Raw genomic sequence first — 16362 nt, 5'->3', positions numbered from 1 at the left:
ATGACCTGTTTTCAGACTTTCTTGGGTTTGTTTGTTTTTTTTTCCTCTTTGGTTTTTAGGGCCACACCCACAGCATAGGGAAGTTCCCAGGCTAAGGGTCGAACTGGAGCTGCACCCGCTGGCCTACACCACAGCCACAGCAATAGCAACACGGGATCCAAGCCACGTCTGCGACCCACAGCTTGTAGCGACGCCACACCCTTAACCCCCTGAGTGAGGCCAAGGATCATACGAACCCACACCCTCATGGGTGCTAGTTGGGTTCTTTACCGCTGAGCCACAGTGGGAACTCCTAGACTTTCTTGGTTTTTCCTCATGGCCTTTTTCCGGTCTAGGACCCACCAGGTCACCACGTGGCGTTTAATCATCCTGTCTCCCTGAGCGCCTCTTGGCTGTGACACTTTCTCACGTCTCCCTCATTGTACTCCCCTCGATGGCGTGTCTGCTTGCCAGGCGGTTTTGTGGACTGTCCCTGCGTTGGGGTTCATCTGATGTCTTCCTTTGAATCAGACGGGAGTGACGGGGGTTTGGGGAGAGCACCAAGGGCGTCAGGTGCCCTCCTGGCTGAGGGCCCGTCGCCTTCGCTGCCGACCTCACTCGCCTGGCTGCGCGCCCTCGGAGCGCCTCTCTTCCCTCCTTCCGCCCTGTCGTCTTGGGAAGGACGTCACAGTGGGCCCCGACCTCAGGGTGGCCGATCGGCGCCCTCCCGGAAGGCAGGTCTGGATGTAAACGCGAGGCGTCCTTCCGTGTGAGGCGCGTGCCTTCCCCGCTTGCTGGTCCATCCAGTCGTTTTCATCGAGGAGCTGGAGGTGTTTGGTTCCGTCGGGCTGTAGTCCGGGTGTTACGTCGTCTTTTGCTGCTCACGGTGTTTCAGCTGTGGCCGTCAGGCGCTGTTTTAGTGGACACCTGGGTCGCTCTGACACATGCCCTCAGTGTGTGTCTGTGTGTGTTTGTGTGACAGTGTGCCTGTGCGTATCTGTGTGTGTCTGTGTGTTTGTGTGACTGCATGTTTGTGTGTCTCTGTGTGTGTCTGTCTCTGTGTGTGTGTGTCTGTGTGTGTGTGTCCATCTCAGGAGCCCGATCCTTGGCCTGGAGACCCGTGTCAGGAAAACAGCTGTATGACTCGCCAGTTATCTTTTAAGAAGTCATGAATTGGGGGGAAATGCCTTTCACATTTGCCTTCATTTACTGTTACCGTTTATTTCTCCGTGTAGATCTGTATTTCCACCTTGTACCATGTTCTCTCTGCCGGGAGGACGTCCTGTAGCATTTCTTGTAGTGCAGCTTCTCTCTCTCTCTCTCTTTTTTTTTTTTGTCTTTCTGTCTTTTCTAGGGCCGCTCCTGCAGCATATGGAGGTTCCCAGGCTAGGGGTCGAATCGGAGCTGTAGCCCCCGGCCTACACCACAGCCACAGCAATGCCAGATCTGAGCCGCGTCTGTGACCCACACCACAGCTCACGGCAGCGCCAGATCCTTAACCCACGGAGCGAGGCCAGGGAGCGAACCCGCAACCTCATGGTTCCTCGTTGGATTCGTTCACCACTGAGCCCGGATGGGAGCTCCGTGCAGCTGCTCTGAGGAAGTGTGGATTTCACCCTGGGAAGGTGCTCTTCTCGGCGGGTAGGATTCCGGGGCCAGGTTTTTCTTTCGGGACTCTGACGACATCGTTGCATCGTCTTTGGTCCTGCGCAGGTTCTGTGGGAAGTCTGCTATAATTACTACTTTTGTTTCTCTTCTTAGGGTTTGCTAGGATTCCCCGGAGGCCGACAGGTCTATCGTCCAGTCGAGTCAAAGTGCCATCTCTGTGCCAGGACAGACCTGGGCTCAGAGCCGCTGGACAGGCAGGGCTCCGTCCGTGCTCAGCCTTGCCCAGGCCGTGACCTGCCCGGCCCGTGGGCTTGCTGGGCCCGCCTTCAGGCCTCAGCCCTGCTGCTCGCTCTTGGGGAGGATGCGGCGATGTGATGCGTGGCCGGGGCTGCGCCGCACGTGGGCGCCTTTCTTGCTTGGGCTGTGCTCAGTCCCCTTCGGTTCCGTCTGTGGTCAGAGGTTTTGCCCGGATGAGAAACCGCATCGGTTGTCCTGCTCAAGGCCACGGATCGTGGCTCACAGCGCCCCCAGTGTCCTGCTCCCACCCCCGACGAGTGGTCACTGCCGGCTTGTCTTCCCCAAGCCCGGCCCTCCTGGTGCCCTTGAAGCTGAGTGGGACTCACTCACCTCTGCCTCTCCCGCAGCCCAGGTCTGGGCCGTGGGCCGGATTGGGATCCCGAGCCGGGGGGTTGGAGGAAGGGCCGGAGTTCACAGCAGCCGGACGCCGTGTGGCTGAGTCAGTGTCCTCATTCAGCTGCTGCTTTGGGCCAGAGGGAAGTGGGCCATCCGCCCACGAGGGAATCTACTTGAAGAGATAGCACCGGGCCGTTCAGCACAGCCATTTCTTAACATTTTTGGCATAAATTAGCAGGATGCTTCTAGACGTTCCTCCACTCGAGGTGGGGACGACAGAGGCCCGGAGGGATAAGCAGACGCCGTGGGGATATCTGAAGGGGGGTTCTGCTCGGCTCCGGGGCTGAAGGGGTTAGCCTTGTCGTTTTTTATTGAACCACAAAATGTTATTTATAACCCATGTCAGGAGCAATTAAACTGATTGATGATTAAGAAAGTTTAATAGTTGAATAATAAGATGCAGTTCTTGACAGCTATTTTTTCTCATTTTGGAAGCATATTTTATGAGTCTAATAACAGTATATGAAGGATGGGCCATGGGTTATGTTGTGGTGTAATTACGTGGTGGTGAAATAATATCCCGTCTGGTGCTACATGGTATGTTACTTATAAAAAATTAAAATACCAATTACAGTTTTTTGATTTATTATTGAAGTGGTTGGTTCATTTTGACGCACCCCAAGCAGGGTTAATTAGTACGTATTGGTATATTTGATTAAAAAGTACACTAATGTTGAGTTGGATGAGGAAGGCCAAACAAAGCAAGTGATTTTCTAGCCACCCAGAGTGGTGTCCAGTGATCTCTCCTCCTCGTGTGAAACGGTGGCTTCGGATCAACCAGAAATGTTTGCTTGGCTTGGCGGTGCCATAAGCATTCCCGGCCAGTGACAGCGACCTTAACCTCTCCCGGCCGGTGCTCTCTTTGCCATCGTGGGGTTTTTCCTGCTGGTGTTTATCTTTATGAGCCACTTCTTAGGTCCGTGGAAGGCAAATGTACGCAAAATTCCTCTTGGAAACGAGCAGAGCAGTGACACCCCAGGTACAGAACAGAAATGAATAATAAACTAAAAAAAAGTCTCGCGTCACAAGTAATGAAAATGCAAATTGACCCAATAATGCAGTTCTATTTCTGTCGATCAAATTAGCAAAGATTGAAAAAGATAAAGCTCAGTGCTTTTCAGGTGAGGAGAGATTGACACGCTGTAATCTCTTGGGGGAGCGACCTTTCTGGAAAGCGCTCAGGTGCTTGGTGAGGGGCTCAGGCAGGAGACGGCATGAAGCTCGGGGCTGGCGTGTTCATCAAACACGCCTTTGTCTTGCGGCGCCTCCAGACACCCCCAGACGGCCCGCCGTGGAGGGTGCGGAAGGCAGTGGGCCCCTGATGTCCCTGCGTTTTCAGTGTGTGACGTGACGGGGTGTAGACAGAAGCAATAGGACGTGAAACTTCAGAGCTCACGTTTGGTCGATTAAAATGTGTGTGGGGTTCCCGTTAACAACATCCATGAGGATGTGGGTTCGGTCCCTGGGCCTTGTTCTCTGGGTTAAGGATCCAGTGTTGCCGTGAGCTGTGGTGTAGGTCACAGACCCGGCTTGCATCTGGCCCTGCTGTGGCTGTGGCATAGGCTCTGATTCGACCCCTGGCCTGGGAACTTCCATGGGCTGCAGGTGCAGCCCTAAAAAAAAAGGAAACCATTGTGTGTGTGTGTGTGTGTGTGTGTGTGTGTGTGTCGCGGGCAAGATCGTCATGGAGTGAAGGACACCGGGTGCCAGCAGTATCTGCCTACGCGTTTAGGGGTGCCTTGGTTTAGTGTGCATCTGTATTCTCCAGATTATTTTCGAGAATGAGTTCTGTGTTACAAGCGTTGGTAAAAGACCACGTCCTGGAAGAGCCAGACCAGAGAAAGTCCTTCTCTTGGGGGTGGGCCTGGCTGCACCTCACTTGATGGCCTTGCTGGGGTGCCTTTGATGTCTGGTCCAGCGCTAAGGGCCTGCCGGGCCCCAGGCCCACCTCCGCATGGGGCCGTCAGGTGCCACCGCGGGCCTTCCCCAAGCTGCTGGGTTCCCAAGGTGACAGGGGCCTGGCCTCTCCTCCAGAGCTACTGTCCAGCATCATCTGTGCCCCCGCTGAACTTGGGGGCGGGCAGTGGGCGCACATCTCTAACCCCGAGGACCCACACCCGTGCCTGCGCTGAGGGGCCCTGCAGCCTGCGGTTCTCCGGAGGCAGAGCTGCGGCTTTAGGAGGGTTTGAGCTCGTCTGTGAAATCCGTGGAGAAAGCCTGTGTTTTCCACTCGGTGCCATGTCACAGCCATTCCTTTCTCCGACGGAAGCGTGGGGCTTTCCTTTCATTCAGCACGACGCGGGCCGGGTACAGGCCGTGAGTCTGGAACGCGTCCCTGTCTGTCCGCCGCGGGGAGGCGGCACTGTCTGGTTGGTTCCCACGGTCCTGGCCGGGGAGGCACCTTCCATGTCACACAGTAACGCCGAGAGACACCTCCACCCCCGAACTGCAGCGAAGGCAGCCGTCAGCGCCGTAGGCCCAGTGTCCCGCCTGTGTCCGTGACCTCCTGGGCGGTGCAGGCGGGCTGGGCTGGGGGGAGGGGGTCCCGCTGGGACTCCGCCGCCCAGTGGTCCCGAGGCTGGGAGACAAAGGCCAGGCCACACGATTGATCAATTGATTATGTTGTTTGCTTTTTAGGGCCGCACCTGCGGCTGCACCTATGGTTCCCAGGCCAGGGGTCTAATCGGAGCTGCAGCTGCCTGCCTACACCGCATCTGCGACCCACACCACAGCTCACGGCAACGCTGGGTCCTTAACCCACTGAGTGGGGCCAGGGATTCAACCCGTGTCCTCATGGATGCCAATCGGGTTTGTTACCACCCAGCCACAACAGGAACTCCAGATTATATTATTCTGTTCAGGAGTATGTTTCAAAAAATGCTGGTAGGGGCCATTCCCACTTGGCTTTGACCTTGTGCTGTAAGCCCGTCTGTCCAGCCCATGTCTCGTTTTGACGTGGTTTCCTATCATTTCTGGGAGGAGATGCCATCCCGTCGGGATAGTTAGAATGTAGGCGGTTTTTACTCCTGTCCGTGGTCCATTTGCTGGAGGTACAGGAGGGAAGAATGGGCTGAAATGTATCAGTTCTTGGCTGATGTGTCGTCAGGGGCGTTGCCAGGGTGACTAAAAGCCTGGTTCCGCAAGGCCAGGCCTGGTGAGTGACCAGACTGCCCTCACAGACGCGTTGGGGTGGCTGCAGGGGCGATGGCCACGGACCCCACTGCAGCCTGGGACTGCAACCAGGCGTTGGCACTAGCCAGTGCCATGGCCACTCTCGCTGTCACGGCGTCACAGCCGGGGTGTCAGCAGCATGGAAACATGAGTGGAATTTTGGAGTGGATGTGTCTGAATGATTTACTGAGGACCAGGAATTGTCGATGAAAGCGGCTTGCTCGTTTGCAAATGGCCCCGGCCAAAGTCACCTTGTGGGAGCTGCCCATGAAAGGGGGATTGTCCTTCAGGTGGAACAGCAGGCCCCCCGGAGCCCGTGTGTTGAGGGCCTCCGTCACTCGGCAGCAGAGGTACCGCAGCAGGGCTTTTCCTGTGTCACTGCACCCTTGTGTCCCCCCCAAGCCCCGGGCCTGAGTTCTCATGGGGACGTGGGACATTGGGACTCGCCCCGTGGAGCCGTGGCAGGCCCAGGCCCCGTGTCAGCCCTGTGCAGCCTCGAGGCGCAGCAGAGCGCAGTGGACCTCTGCGGGCTCTGACCTGTTAGTGAGGTGGCCTTTGGGGACCTGCCTGTCTCCCTTCGCAGAACTGCTGTTTTCTTCGCTCCCTGTGTTTCCAAGAGTCTGTTTCTCTTTACCTGTGTCCGTCGTGGGTATTTAAGCTTTAAGGTGTGACCAGTCTTATAGGCGAACTTAGTATATTTATTTGAGTTTATTAATAACTCGGGTAACAAATAAGTCCACAGATAACAAATGCTGGAGGGGGTGTGGAGAAAAGGGAACGCTCCTGCACTGTTGGTGGGAATGGAAGCTGGTACAGCCACTATGGAGATCAGTATGGAGATACCTTAGAAATCTGTACACAGAACTTCCACATGACCCAGCAGTCCCACTCTTGGGCATATATCCGGACAAAATTCTCCTTAAAAAAGACACACGCACCTGCATGTTCATTGCAGCTCTATTCACAACAGCCAGGACATGGAAACAACCCAAATGTCCATTGACAGATGATTGGATGAGGAAGATGTGGTACATATACACAGTGGAATAGTACTCAGCCATAAAAAAGAACGAAATAAGGCCATTTGCAGCAACATGGATGGAACTAGAGATTCGTACTGAGTGAAGTAAGTCAGAAAGAGAAAGACAAATACCATATGATACCACTTATATCTGGAATCTAATATACAGCACAAATGAACCTTTCCACAGAAAACAAACTCATGGACTTGGAGCATAACTTGTGGTTGCCAAGGGGAAGGGGGAGGGAGTGGGGGGGTTGGGGAGCTTGGGGTTAATAGATACAAACTATTGCCTCTGGAATGGGTTAGCAGTGAGATCCTGCTGTGTAGCACTGGGAACTATGTCTAGTCACTTATGATGGAGCACGATAATGTGAGAAAAGAGAATGTGTGTGTGTGTGTGTGTGTGTGTGTAACTGGGTCATTGTGCTGCACAGTAGAAAAAAAAATGTATCGGGGAAATAACTATTAAAAATAATAATTAAAAAAATAACTCGGAGTTCCCGTCGTGGCTCAGTGGTTAGCGAATCCGACTAGGAACCATGAGGTTGCGGGTTCGATCCCTGGCCTTGCTTAGTGGGTTAAGGATCTGGCGTTGCCGTGGGCTGTGGGGTGGGTTGCAGACGTGGCTCGGATCCCGCGTTGCCGTGGCTCTGGTGTAGGCCAGAGGCTACAGCTCTGATTCGACCCCTAGCCTCCATATGCTGTGGGAGCGGCCCAAGAAAATGGCAAAAAGACCAGAAAACCAACCAACCAACCAACCTCGAGCTGTGGATCATCTCTTTGTGTTTGTAACTAATAACCTTTTGAGGTATTTCCCCCGTTTTCCCCGGGGTTCACTTACGCACTTTCTCGCCGGTAGATGATCGTGTGTAGGTCGCCTGCTGCTCCCCCCTGGCCGGCACCTGCTGCAGGTGCTTTCCTGGCCTGTTTCACCTTCTTCTTCACGCGCAGCCGTTCGCCTGTGAATACGGTGATTAGACCAAGCTTTGCTTTTGTCCGGCTGTTCCCTGGGAGGGCCTTTTTCTGAGCCGTGTACCCTCGCAGAGTGGGGACTTTCTGGTGCTGCTTTGCCCTCTGTCTCCTTGCCCTCCCCACCCCCCACGGAGGTGCCTTTATTCACACTGTCTGGGGCGACGCCCTGTCGCAGTCCCGCCCCCGAGCCTCCTCCTCTGGATGCGCTTCAGCCAGGCTTCCCGGAACAAGCGGGGGCTTGAGTTGGTCCGTCTTTCTTTCCATTTGGCTGCGTGAGTAATATTTGAACGAGGGAGCCTTTTGCCGATTGACTTAAAGACCCGTTTATCCTTTGAGGAATTATTTTTGACTTAATTAGATGGAGGGAGTAAATCACTTTAGAGGATGGATTTATGACCAGTTGGCGTTTTTCAATGATCCTGACTCAAGAAAGCTTAGCCTGCCTACGAATGAGCGCTGTCTGCCTCCTCAAGGACGGGTGTGGCTGCAGAAGCGGCTTCTGGTTAAACCGCGGCCTCCGAGAGAGGACTTCACGCGAAGTGAGAAGCAGTGAGGGGCTTAGTTAGCCCCTGAGTGCAGGGGGTCGACGTGAAGGAAGCCTCTCGCCTGTGGAGTGGGGGTCCAGGCGCCGCCGCTGCTTCCTGGATGAGCGTCTTGGGTGTCCTGACCTGTGCGCTCCCGTGAAGCCTGTGTCCGCTGCGTCTGATTCTCCGGGTGCAGCAGAGTCCGGAGCCGGGGACAGTGCGACCCCGGGAACTGTCTTCCTGAGAAGCTGCCTGCGAGTCCCCAAGGCGGGCTCAGCGGCCCTTCAGAGGGCGGGAGGGGGGAGCCTCAAGGTCACGAGGAGCTTGGCCTCAGGGCGCCTGGGCCTCCGTGGAGAGGAGACAGGTGGCACAGGTTGTGGGGGACACCGTTGGAAGAAGCTTCCTTTCGTCTGGACGGGCTCGCGTGGATGGACGTGTGGCCGGCAGTGTTACTAGCGGGAGCCTGCTGGACTTCACTGCGACCTTCAGTTCAGTGACAGTCTGCGTGCTTCTCTTCACCGTAGCAGTCGGGATTCAGTCTGTTTTCACGCGTCGAGGGAGGCCTTGGCGTGATGTGCGCTGGTCTAGGTCTGGTCGTTGATGCGAACCCTCCTCCCTCCCGCGTCGGCGCTCTGGCCGCGGGCCATTCCTTCCTGCGGCACGTCTCTCCTGGGCTCCGGCCCGGGTGCTGGGTGCCCGGAGAGTGAGGTGGATGTGGCTCTGACTGCAGTGGGGGGACAGGGCACACAGGTGAAGACAGTAGGGAGTGACGAGCGGTGGCATGTGCTCCGGGGGAAGGCCACCTCGCCTCCACCGCAGTGGCGTAGTGCCTGGCATCGCATGGCGTGGAATTGGTCTGTTCTCTGGCAATGACTTTACTCCTGGGGGCATCTATGTGGGGCCCAGAGTCTCCAGGGAGCCTGGTGGTGCCAGGGTGTGTGCCCTCTGGTTGGGGTGCCTCCCTGCCTTCGGCCTTCTCTTCCTGCCCACAGCGCTGTGCCCCATCGGAGCCCTCTGCCCACCACACGCGAACAGACGCTGACACCCTGAGGTCTCCCGGACTCTTCCTGCTCAGGGAGCCCAGCCCTGGAGCCTGGCACCCCCGCCACGGACTCGGGATCCTCACCAGCTCCAGTCCCGCCCGGTGGCACAGACGTCCGCATGGCTCCTGGCCCTGCTGCCCCAAGGCCTCCTTCCTGTCGCCTTCCTTCCCGTCACCGCGTGCTCCGGGCAGCGGCTTCCCAGGCCCCATTCAGATGCCACGACTCTCCTGCTCTCGTCTCCCCGGGGCCCAGAGACGCCCTGGTCTTCTGCCTGTCCTTGTCACCGCTCGCCTTCCACGTGGCTTCTTTATTCCCAGACATGGCTGCGTGACTCGCTCCTCCTGGAAATCAATCGGGTCACTCCGCGGGATCCGTGAGGACGACAGACAGAAGGAGGGAACCGGCCGACCCCGTCCCTTCTCCCTCCAGCTCCGGGCCGATGCTTGGTTTCTCCTTCACCCTCCTCCGGGCCCGCGGTTGCGGTGTCTCGCAACCTCCAAGTACCCGATACAGGTTCACAGAATCAACCCGCAGTTCCACCAATAGCGTTTTCATCAGTGAAAACTCCTATTCACAGCGTTGTGAAGATCCGTTCAAGCCAAAAGAATGAGATTAGAATTTTTTCCTTTGCAAAAATGACGTGATGAAAACAGGGTCACGGAAGATACAGAAACATCCCTCCCCTCTCTGGTTCCGTCCCCGCACCACCCTGTCATGTCCCGAGGTCCTGTCCACTCGGGCTCAGAGCCCAGGGCCGCGGGAAGAGAGCTGCGGCTGCGCCCGCCGCCCACCTGCTCCAGGAGCCGCGCCTCCCGCTGGGGCCGCATCTTTGTGCGGCTGAGACCCCTGCTTGGGGGTGTGCCTGGTGGGGGCGGGGGGAGCAGAGCGTGCGCTTTGTGAGAGAAGACTGGTTCTTGTGCTCGGGGGTCCCTGCCAGGGCCGGGGGTTGACAGTTGGACGTGGCTGCCGGGGGCCGTCCTGCCGCCAGGAGGGAGCCCCTCGTCCTGCTCTTCCCTGGCCTCCCGGTCCCGTCCTCCTGTCCGTGTCTGTGGGCTGCGGTTCTTCCCCCACGTCGTCGCGTCGGGATTAGCCCGTGACCTTGACCTGAGCATCATGTACCTCGGAATTAATGTTCCTACGGCTCAGCCAGTCTGATTGCAGCATGAGTTGCTTTTGCTGGGCCAAGGAATTTTGTGCGCTTGTGGTTTTGAGTTGCGATGCTTCTCGCCAAAGTAGGTCTTTTCTGTCCGTTGGAACCCAGACCCAGGTAAGTAAGTGACGGAGTCCCCTCAGCAAAGTGTCAGGGTTTCTGTTCTTTAAATGGTTGCCTATATCTACCCACCCACCCATCTACCCATCCAATTAACTGCTCACCCACCCACCTGCCCACTTACCCACCCACCCACCCACCCACTCTGACATAGGATGACTGCCCTGGCCCCACGCTCTGAATGCCAGCCCGTCGCTCTGACCCCTAAATAGCCCGCGAGCTTCTCAGACCATTTGCCCTTGAGAGCTTCTGCTCTACGGTTATGTATCTGTAGAAAAGTCAGACTCTGGTCAAACTATGCCCGTGGCTTAACCTTTCCCCCGTTGCAGAAATAGCTGCGTTGTGGGCATCGGTGCTCTGTTCGCTCTGCACCCGCTGTGGGAATTGAGGTGATGGTTCCTCCCGGTCGCAGCCGGGCCTCGAGGGTTCTCTGCGCCGTCTTCGGGGCTGCTCTCTGGGGCTGCCTCTCTACAGGGTGTATCGCAGAGCTGAGGGTTTGGACATAAACGGAGTTGTTGATAACAGTGGGCTTATTTTACAAATTGCTTTTTAAACCATCATATAGCAGGGCTGCATTTTCAAAGAATTTGCAGACGCATAAATCACCCCCTAAAGCTTTTCTGTGATCTAAGAGGACAAGCGAGATTATGTCTAATTACATGTCTGTTTCACACCCGCTGCCTTCGCGTTCAGCTGTGGTCCACTCGGGACTGCCGCGCCTCTCCCCTGGCTGTGGCCATGCCTTTTCTGCTCCACACCCCCCTTGCCCCCCGTGCCCTTGCCATCCTCCCTGGTGCTCTGAGTCCCCTCTGGCGGTCAGAGCGCACGTGTTCTCAGCTTGGGGTCCCCAGCATACAGGCCTGGTCCCTGAAGGGAGGTGTTGTGGGTAACGTGGGGAGGAGCCCTTCGCACCCCAGTGTTAACGTCTGTGATAAAGACCCGAGCAAGACGTAGGATCCGATTTCTGATGAAACGGTTTGATTTCCATCCTGTTATTTAATTTTAATTTTAATTAATTAATGTATTTTTTGGTCTTTTGTCCTTTCAGGGCCGCACCCATGGCATATGGAGGTTCCCAGGCTAGGGGTCGAATTAGAGCTGCAGCCGCCAGCCTATACCACAGCCATAGCAACGCCTGATGCGAGCCATGTCTGCAACCTACACCACAGCTCACGGCAACACCAGATCCTTAACCCACTGAGCAAGGCTAGGGATCGAACCTGTGACCTCATGGTACCTAGTCGGATTCGTTTCCGCTGCGCCACAACGGGAACTCCATTCTGTGGTTTTAAGTAACGTGTTTGTCATGAATGTTGCCTTAGGGAGTCTGCAGTGGCCCTGAGGGTCCTGGCTCCTGGGCTGACCAGTCTCCCTCCTAGCCTCGCCTCTGTCACTTAGCATGGAGTGCATCTGGGATGCTATCCCGCTTGGCATGGGCTGTGCCCGCGGTGCCCCCTCTTCCCGCTCCCCCACCCCCACCCTCTGGGCCAAGCAGGTGGCCAGTGAGCTTGGGTGGGAATGTGCAGCTTTGGAGTCCCAAGGTCTCCACCCCGCGGCCGGGCCCACCCACGGGAGGAGTCTTCCTGTGGGTCCTTTGTGTCCTTAGCAGGCTGGCCTCCCACCGTGGGGCCTTGCCACACCCGCTCTTTTGCGGTCTTGTCCAGCCGCACTCCTGGGAATCACCAGCACCCTGTGTCCTGTGCCCCTGCCGGGGACAGAGGCAGTGCTCTCTGCTCTTGGGCCCGTCCCTCGGCTCTGAGTTGTAATCACAGCCAGGGGCTTCTGGAATGTTCTGAGCTGCTCTGTCGGGGTTGGGGGGCGGGTGCTTTCCCTGGGAGGATGGTATTTATCTCACTCTGACAATAAGGGTCATTCCAATGCTCTCGACTTTTCCAAGACAGATTGGCGCAGGGGCTCTCTGTGTTAAATGCCATTACTTCATTACATCGGAGAGTGACAAATGGCCCGTTGTGAGAAATGACACCTCGAATGGGCCGCCGACATTTCCCAGGATAAAATAATAAGCAGCTAAACAGACGAAGAAAAATCACTGAGGCTACTGCCCGCCTCCCGCCGAGGCTGCTTCCTGGGCAGCGGCTGCTTCCTGGGCCAGCGGCTGCTTCCTGGGTCAGCCCACTGCCCTGCGAGCTGGGGAGGAGCTCCGGGTCTGGGGAGGTTTTCTGCCTGTTTGCCTTTTACTGTCGCCGAGGGAGACTCTCGATGCTCTGAAGGCCCTCGAAGGCGAGTCTGTGCTCGGAGCACTTCGCCTCCTCGGAGCCCTGGTTACTGTGGCCTCGGTCCCCCGAGGCTGGAGAATGGACCCAGCTCTGCTGTAGTTGGCGTGATGCTGTGCTGTCTGTTTTCTGGGACAGATGGTGGGTCTGCCTCCTGACCCCTTACCAGGCCACCTCCTGGCTGGGTTCCTTGTTTCTCTGCACCCCACCTTCCAAGGGGTGCAGCGGTGGTGATAATAGAGTTGATGCACTCAAGACTTGAAGACAAGTGCCTGGCATGTAATAACTGCTCGATAAATGTCAGCAGTTATTATTATTATAATTATCGTCATTTTTACCCACTTGAAACTGTCTAAATATATTCTGGGCTGAAATGCCTCTTTTCGTAAAGAACACTTTCCTTGCAAAGATGCGATGCACATTTGCAAACTAAAACAAAGTAAATAAAATTTAAAAAATAGGATACACAATTTTTTAAACATTTATGAATGTTACGCTGGATGATAGCAGTTTTTATAAGGATCTAGAATTAGTTTCTTCAAATGTGTGGTAAGCCATTTCAATTAGGCATCTGTTTTGCATTTTAAAACTTTCGAGTTCTGTTTTCTCATTAGATTTTTCTATCCTTGAAGGTGGAAATTATTTAGAGTACTGTTGCCTATTCTTTCTTTCAAACACATCTGTGTTTTTGCTTTCTTGGTGTTTGCTCAGAGCATAGAATTATTTACCCAGGAACTCTAACCTTGGGAGCAGGTCTTTAGGGGAATTATTACAGAATGAATATGTGAATATATTAGAAACATAATTTTAAAAATCTTAGGAGAAAACGTTCAGATCTTGGTTGGGAACAAGTAATGCATTTTAGTTTCCTTCTTATTAGTATGTGAAATGCCTGAGAAGCAATGATTTACAATGTATTAATTATGTTAATTAATTGGAGAGGATTCAGAATATTAATTATCTGCAACTAATTAGGTATTAAAATTGAGACCATTAAGTGATGCGGAGGAAGGCAGTCTGGCTGGGGCAGGAGAACTGGGCGGGGGAGGGGGTCCCGCCAGCAGAGCGCGGGTCCTCGTTTGTCCCGTGCGTGACGGCTCCTGTCTTCTGCCCCCGACACAGACGACGAGGACGTGGACACGGCTGACGTCTCCCGCGTGCCCGAGGACGTGCTGCGCAACGTGGAGGCCGACACGTACTGGTGCATGAGCCGGCTGCTGGACGGCATCCAGGTGAGCGCCCGCCCCGCGGGCCCGGGTCCGGGGCGCGGGGTCACAGCCCACTGCCGAGCCTCCGGGCGGCCACCCGCTACCGTCTGAAGCCCCCGTTTCTGCCTCTGGAGGAGTTCCTGCTCCTCGGGATTGACTCCGTGTGTCTGTCTGTCTGTCTGTCCGTGGGTGCACGCGTGCCCCTGTGAGCTGCTTGGAGGGCGCCGTGCGGGGCTCAGAGGGACACCCCCCTCCGAGTCCGATCCCCACCGGTTCCCACCTCCTGGGCTCTGCTGCTGGGGGCTCTGGTTCTGCCCCCTGGTGCAGGTTGTCGACTGGCCGTTTCACTGTCCCTGTGACTGGACTCAGGTTTAGGGTTTCGGCCCCTCGTGGGTGACACAGAGGCCTGTGAGCAGCTGGCCCCCCTGCCCGCCTCGGGTCAGGGATCTCGGTGCTCAAGGACCCGTGGCCGAGCCGGGTCCCAGAGGGAGGCATGAGCAGGAGGGCGTCCTGCTCCCCATGGGGGTTTGGGGCCCTGGGGTCACTAGGCTGCTGGCTGGGCTTCCCCAGAAAGGCCAGGTCTCCCAGGGTCGGGAGTGGGCAGCGCTTCCTCCTGCAGTCCCGGGCCAGTGTGCACAGGGATGGCCGCGAAGGGGATGCCCTCAAGGCAGCCGCAGGCCATGCCGGGCTCATCTGACACCCGCTGAGCTTTTCCAGATGCCTCCTTGGTGCTGCGCTGCCCCCACGCCTGGGGAGAAGGGGGATGGAGGGCCAGGTGTGCGTGGCGTCGAAGGGCCGCAGACGCGCTCTGAGGGCCCACACGTGGGTGCGTGGGGCCTGGAGGAGGGCCGGGGACCTGCCCGCAGAGGGACGAGCCCAGGCTCGTTCTGGTCCCTCCCTTGAGGGTGGCCCGTCGCACAGATGGCCGCCAGGGGATGAGCGTGTGTGGGAGGCTGCGTTTTGCCAGGACCCTCGTCCCAGGGAAAGAAGTCCGAGGACAGGTGACGGGATGCACGCGTCTCACGCGTCTCCCACCAGGTTGGTTTTTCTGCAGCTGTCATCATGGCAGGTGTTCCTGCCACCTCTACCTGGAGAGGTCTCAGCTAAGCTGCGGGATTCCAGGTGGCCCACGTAGGCGTTTCCGAGATGGAGTCTAAAGATTGGGGCCCTCAGGTTTAATTTGGGGAAATCAGCTAGAATGATTCTACTGAGGAAAACTGGGGCGGGGGGGGGGCAGCAGGGAGAGTTCTTGCCGTGGCACAGTGGGTTGAGAATCTGACTGCAGCGGCTCTGGTCACTGTGGAGGAGCGGGTTTGATCCCCAGCCTGGCACAGTGGGTTAAAGGATCCGGCATCGCGGCAGCAGCAGGGTAGGTTGCAGCGTCTTGGATTCTGTCCCCGGCCCGGGAACTTCCGTGTGCCGTGGGTGTGGCCGTAAAACTAAAACACAAAGCAAAGATCCTGTGTGTGTTCCCGTAACTGAGGACGCGACCGAGAGGCGGTAGGAGCCCTTCCTGGGGCTGAAAGGGACCCTCGTCTGCGAGAGCCCGGCAGGTCTCCCCCCGACGCGGTTGGTATCTGGTAAAGAAAAACGCGCCCGCTGGCGACGTGTGTTGGCCCTGCATCCATGCGTCATTTCCCTCCTCAGCTCCTGTTTTCATATTTCTTAGTCTCTCTCCCAAAACGTAAGATGTTTTTTCCTTCTTGGGAAAGAGATTGAATCATAACGTGAAAGTTTATAAATTTCAAATGTCGCTTCCCTGATCAGGAGTGATGGAGCGCCTGCCATTTAAATACAAGACTCTCCGGCTTCGATTTGTAAATAAAATCAGCTGTACAATGAAATCGATGCTGGCTTTTCATTTGTCACCTGAGATGTGTTGTCTGATGAAACGGTTCCCGACACGGTGCTGCTTGTAAGGCTCCTCTGACGAGTGCTTGCTGGTGCACAGCAGGCCCGCAGCAGCCGCCTTCTCTCCCCCCGCGGCTCCAGTAGATTCCACAAGGTCCTCGGGGGTGCGAACCCTCGACGGGCGTGCGGGGCGTTGGGGAGCTCTCCTGGGATCCCCTCAGACCAGGCCATCCCTGCCGGCCCCATCCGCTCTCCGGGGGACTTCTCACGAGCAGTGTCACCATTCTCAGTTTGGGGGAGTGGGGGACCTGTGCAGATTTAAGACCGAGGGGAAAACCGGCCGTGGCGTCGGCTCCCGCCTTGGGCCCCAGTGCTCCGTGCCGGCGTCGGCTGGGCCGGTGTCGGCTCTTCCATGACCTCGCCCCCGGCCGCCCTCCCCTCCTGCCGCAGCAGCTTGCTCAGGCCCCCTGTCGTCGGCGCACCTGGCTGGGACACCAGCGAACAGACTCGTTTTCGGTTTTGTTTTGGTGCAGCCCCTCCAGCCGCCGTCCCAGTTCCCGCATTTGTGGAGTTCAGGTCCTACGTGGTGGTGACAGTCCCGCCTTTGCCCCAGGGGGCCAGGGAGGGAGGCGGAGTCGCAGGGGGCAGCAGGGGCTCACTCGTGGGCAGTGACAGGGCCTCTCGGGACTCGGGGGCTGGGGGGAGGTGACCCCAGCACTAGGCAGCGTCTCTGGGCATCAGAGCTTCCTGGTGGGGTCCAGCCTCGCAGCGGGGCAGCCCTGCGC

The 16362-nt window shown here is 56.7% G+C and overlaps 1 protein-coding gene across 3 annotated transcripts in view; it reads left to right on the top strand.

Moving 5' to 3' along the window:
* TBC1D22A (TBC1 domain family member 22A) overlaps positions 1-16362 on the top strand; it is a 255450-nt gene that overhangs the window by 135577 nt on the left and 103511 nt on the right. For all 3 annotated transcript variants that reach the window (XM_047785951.1, XM_047785952.1, XM_047785950.1), the window contains one exon: positions 13641-13750. In XM_047785951.1, coding sequence (XP_047641907.1) covers positions 13641-13750 — 110 coding nt within the window. The remainder of the gene's footprint in view (positions 1-13640; positions 13751-16362) is intronic.

This window comes from Phacochoerus africanus, chromosome 7 (assembly GCF_016906955.1).
Source record: "Phacochoerus africanus isolate WHEZ1 chromosome 7, ROS_Pafr_v1, whole genome shotgun sequence".
In the NCBI taxonomy this organism is placed as follows: domain Eukaryota; kingdom Metazoa; phylum Chordata; class Mammalia; order Artiodactyla; family Suidae; genus Phacochoerus; species Phacochoerus africanus.
Note: the sequence above shows the minus strand (reverse complement) of the source record. Positions and strands in the feature narration are given on the sequence as shown.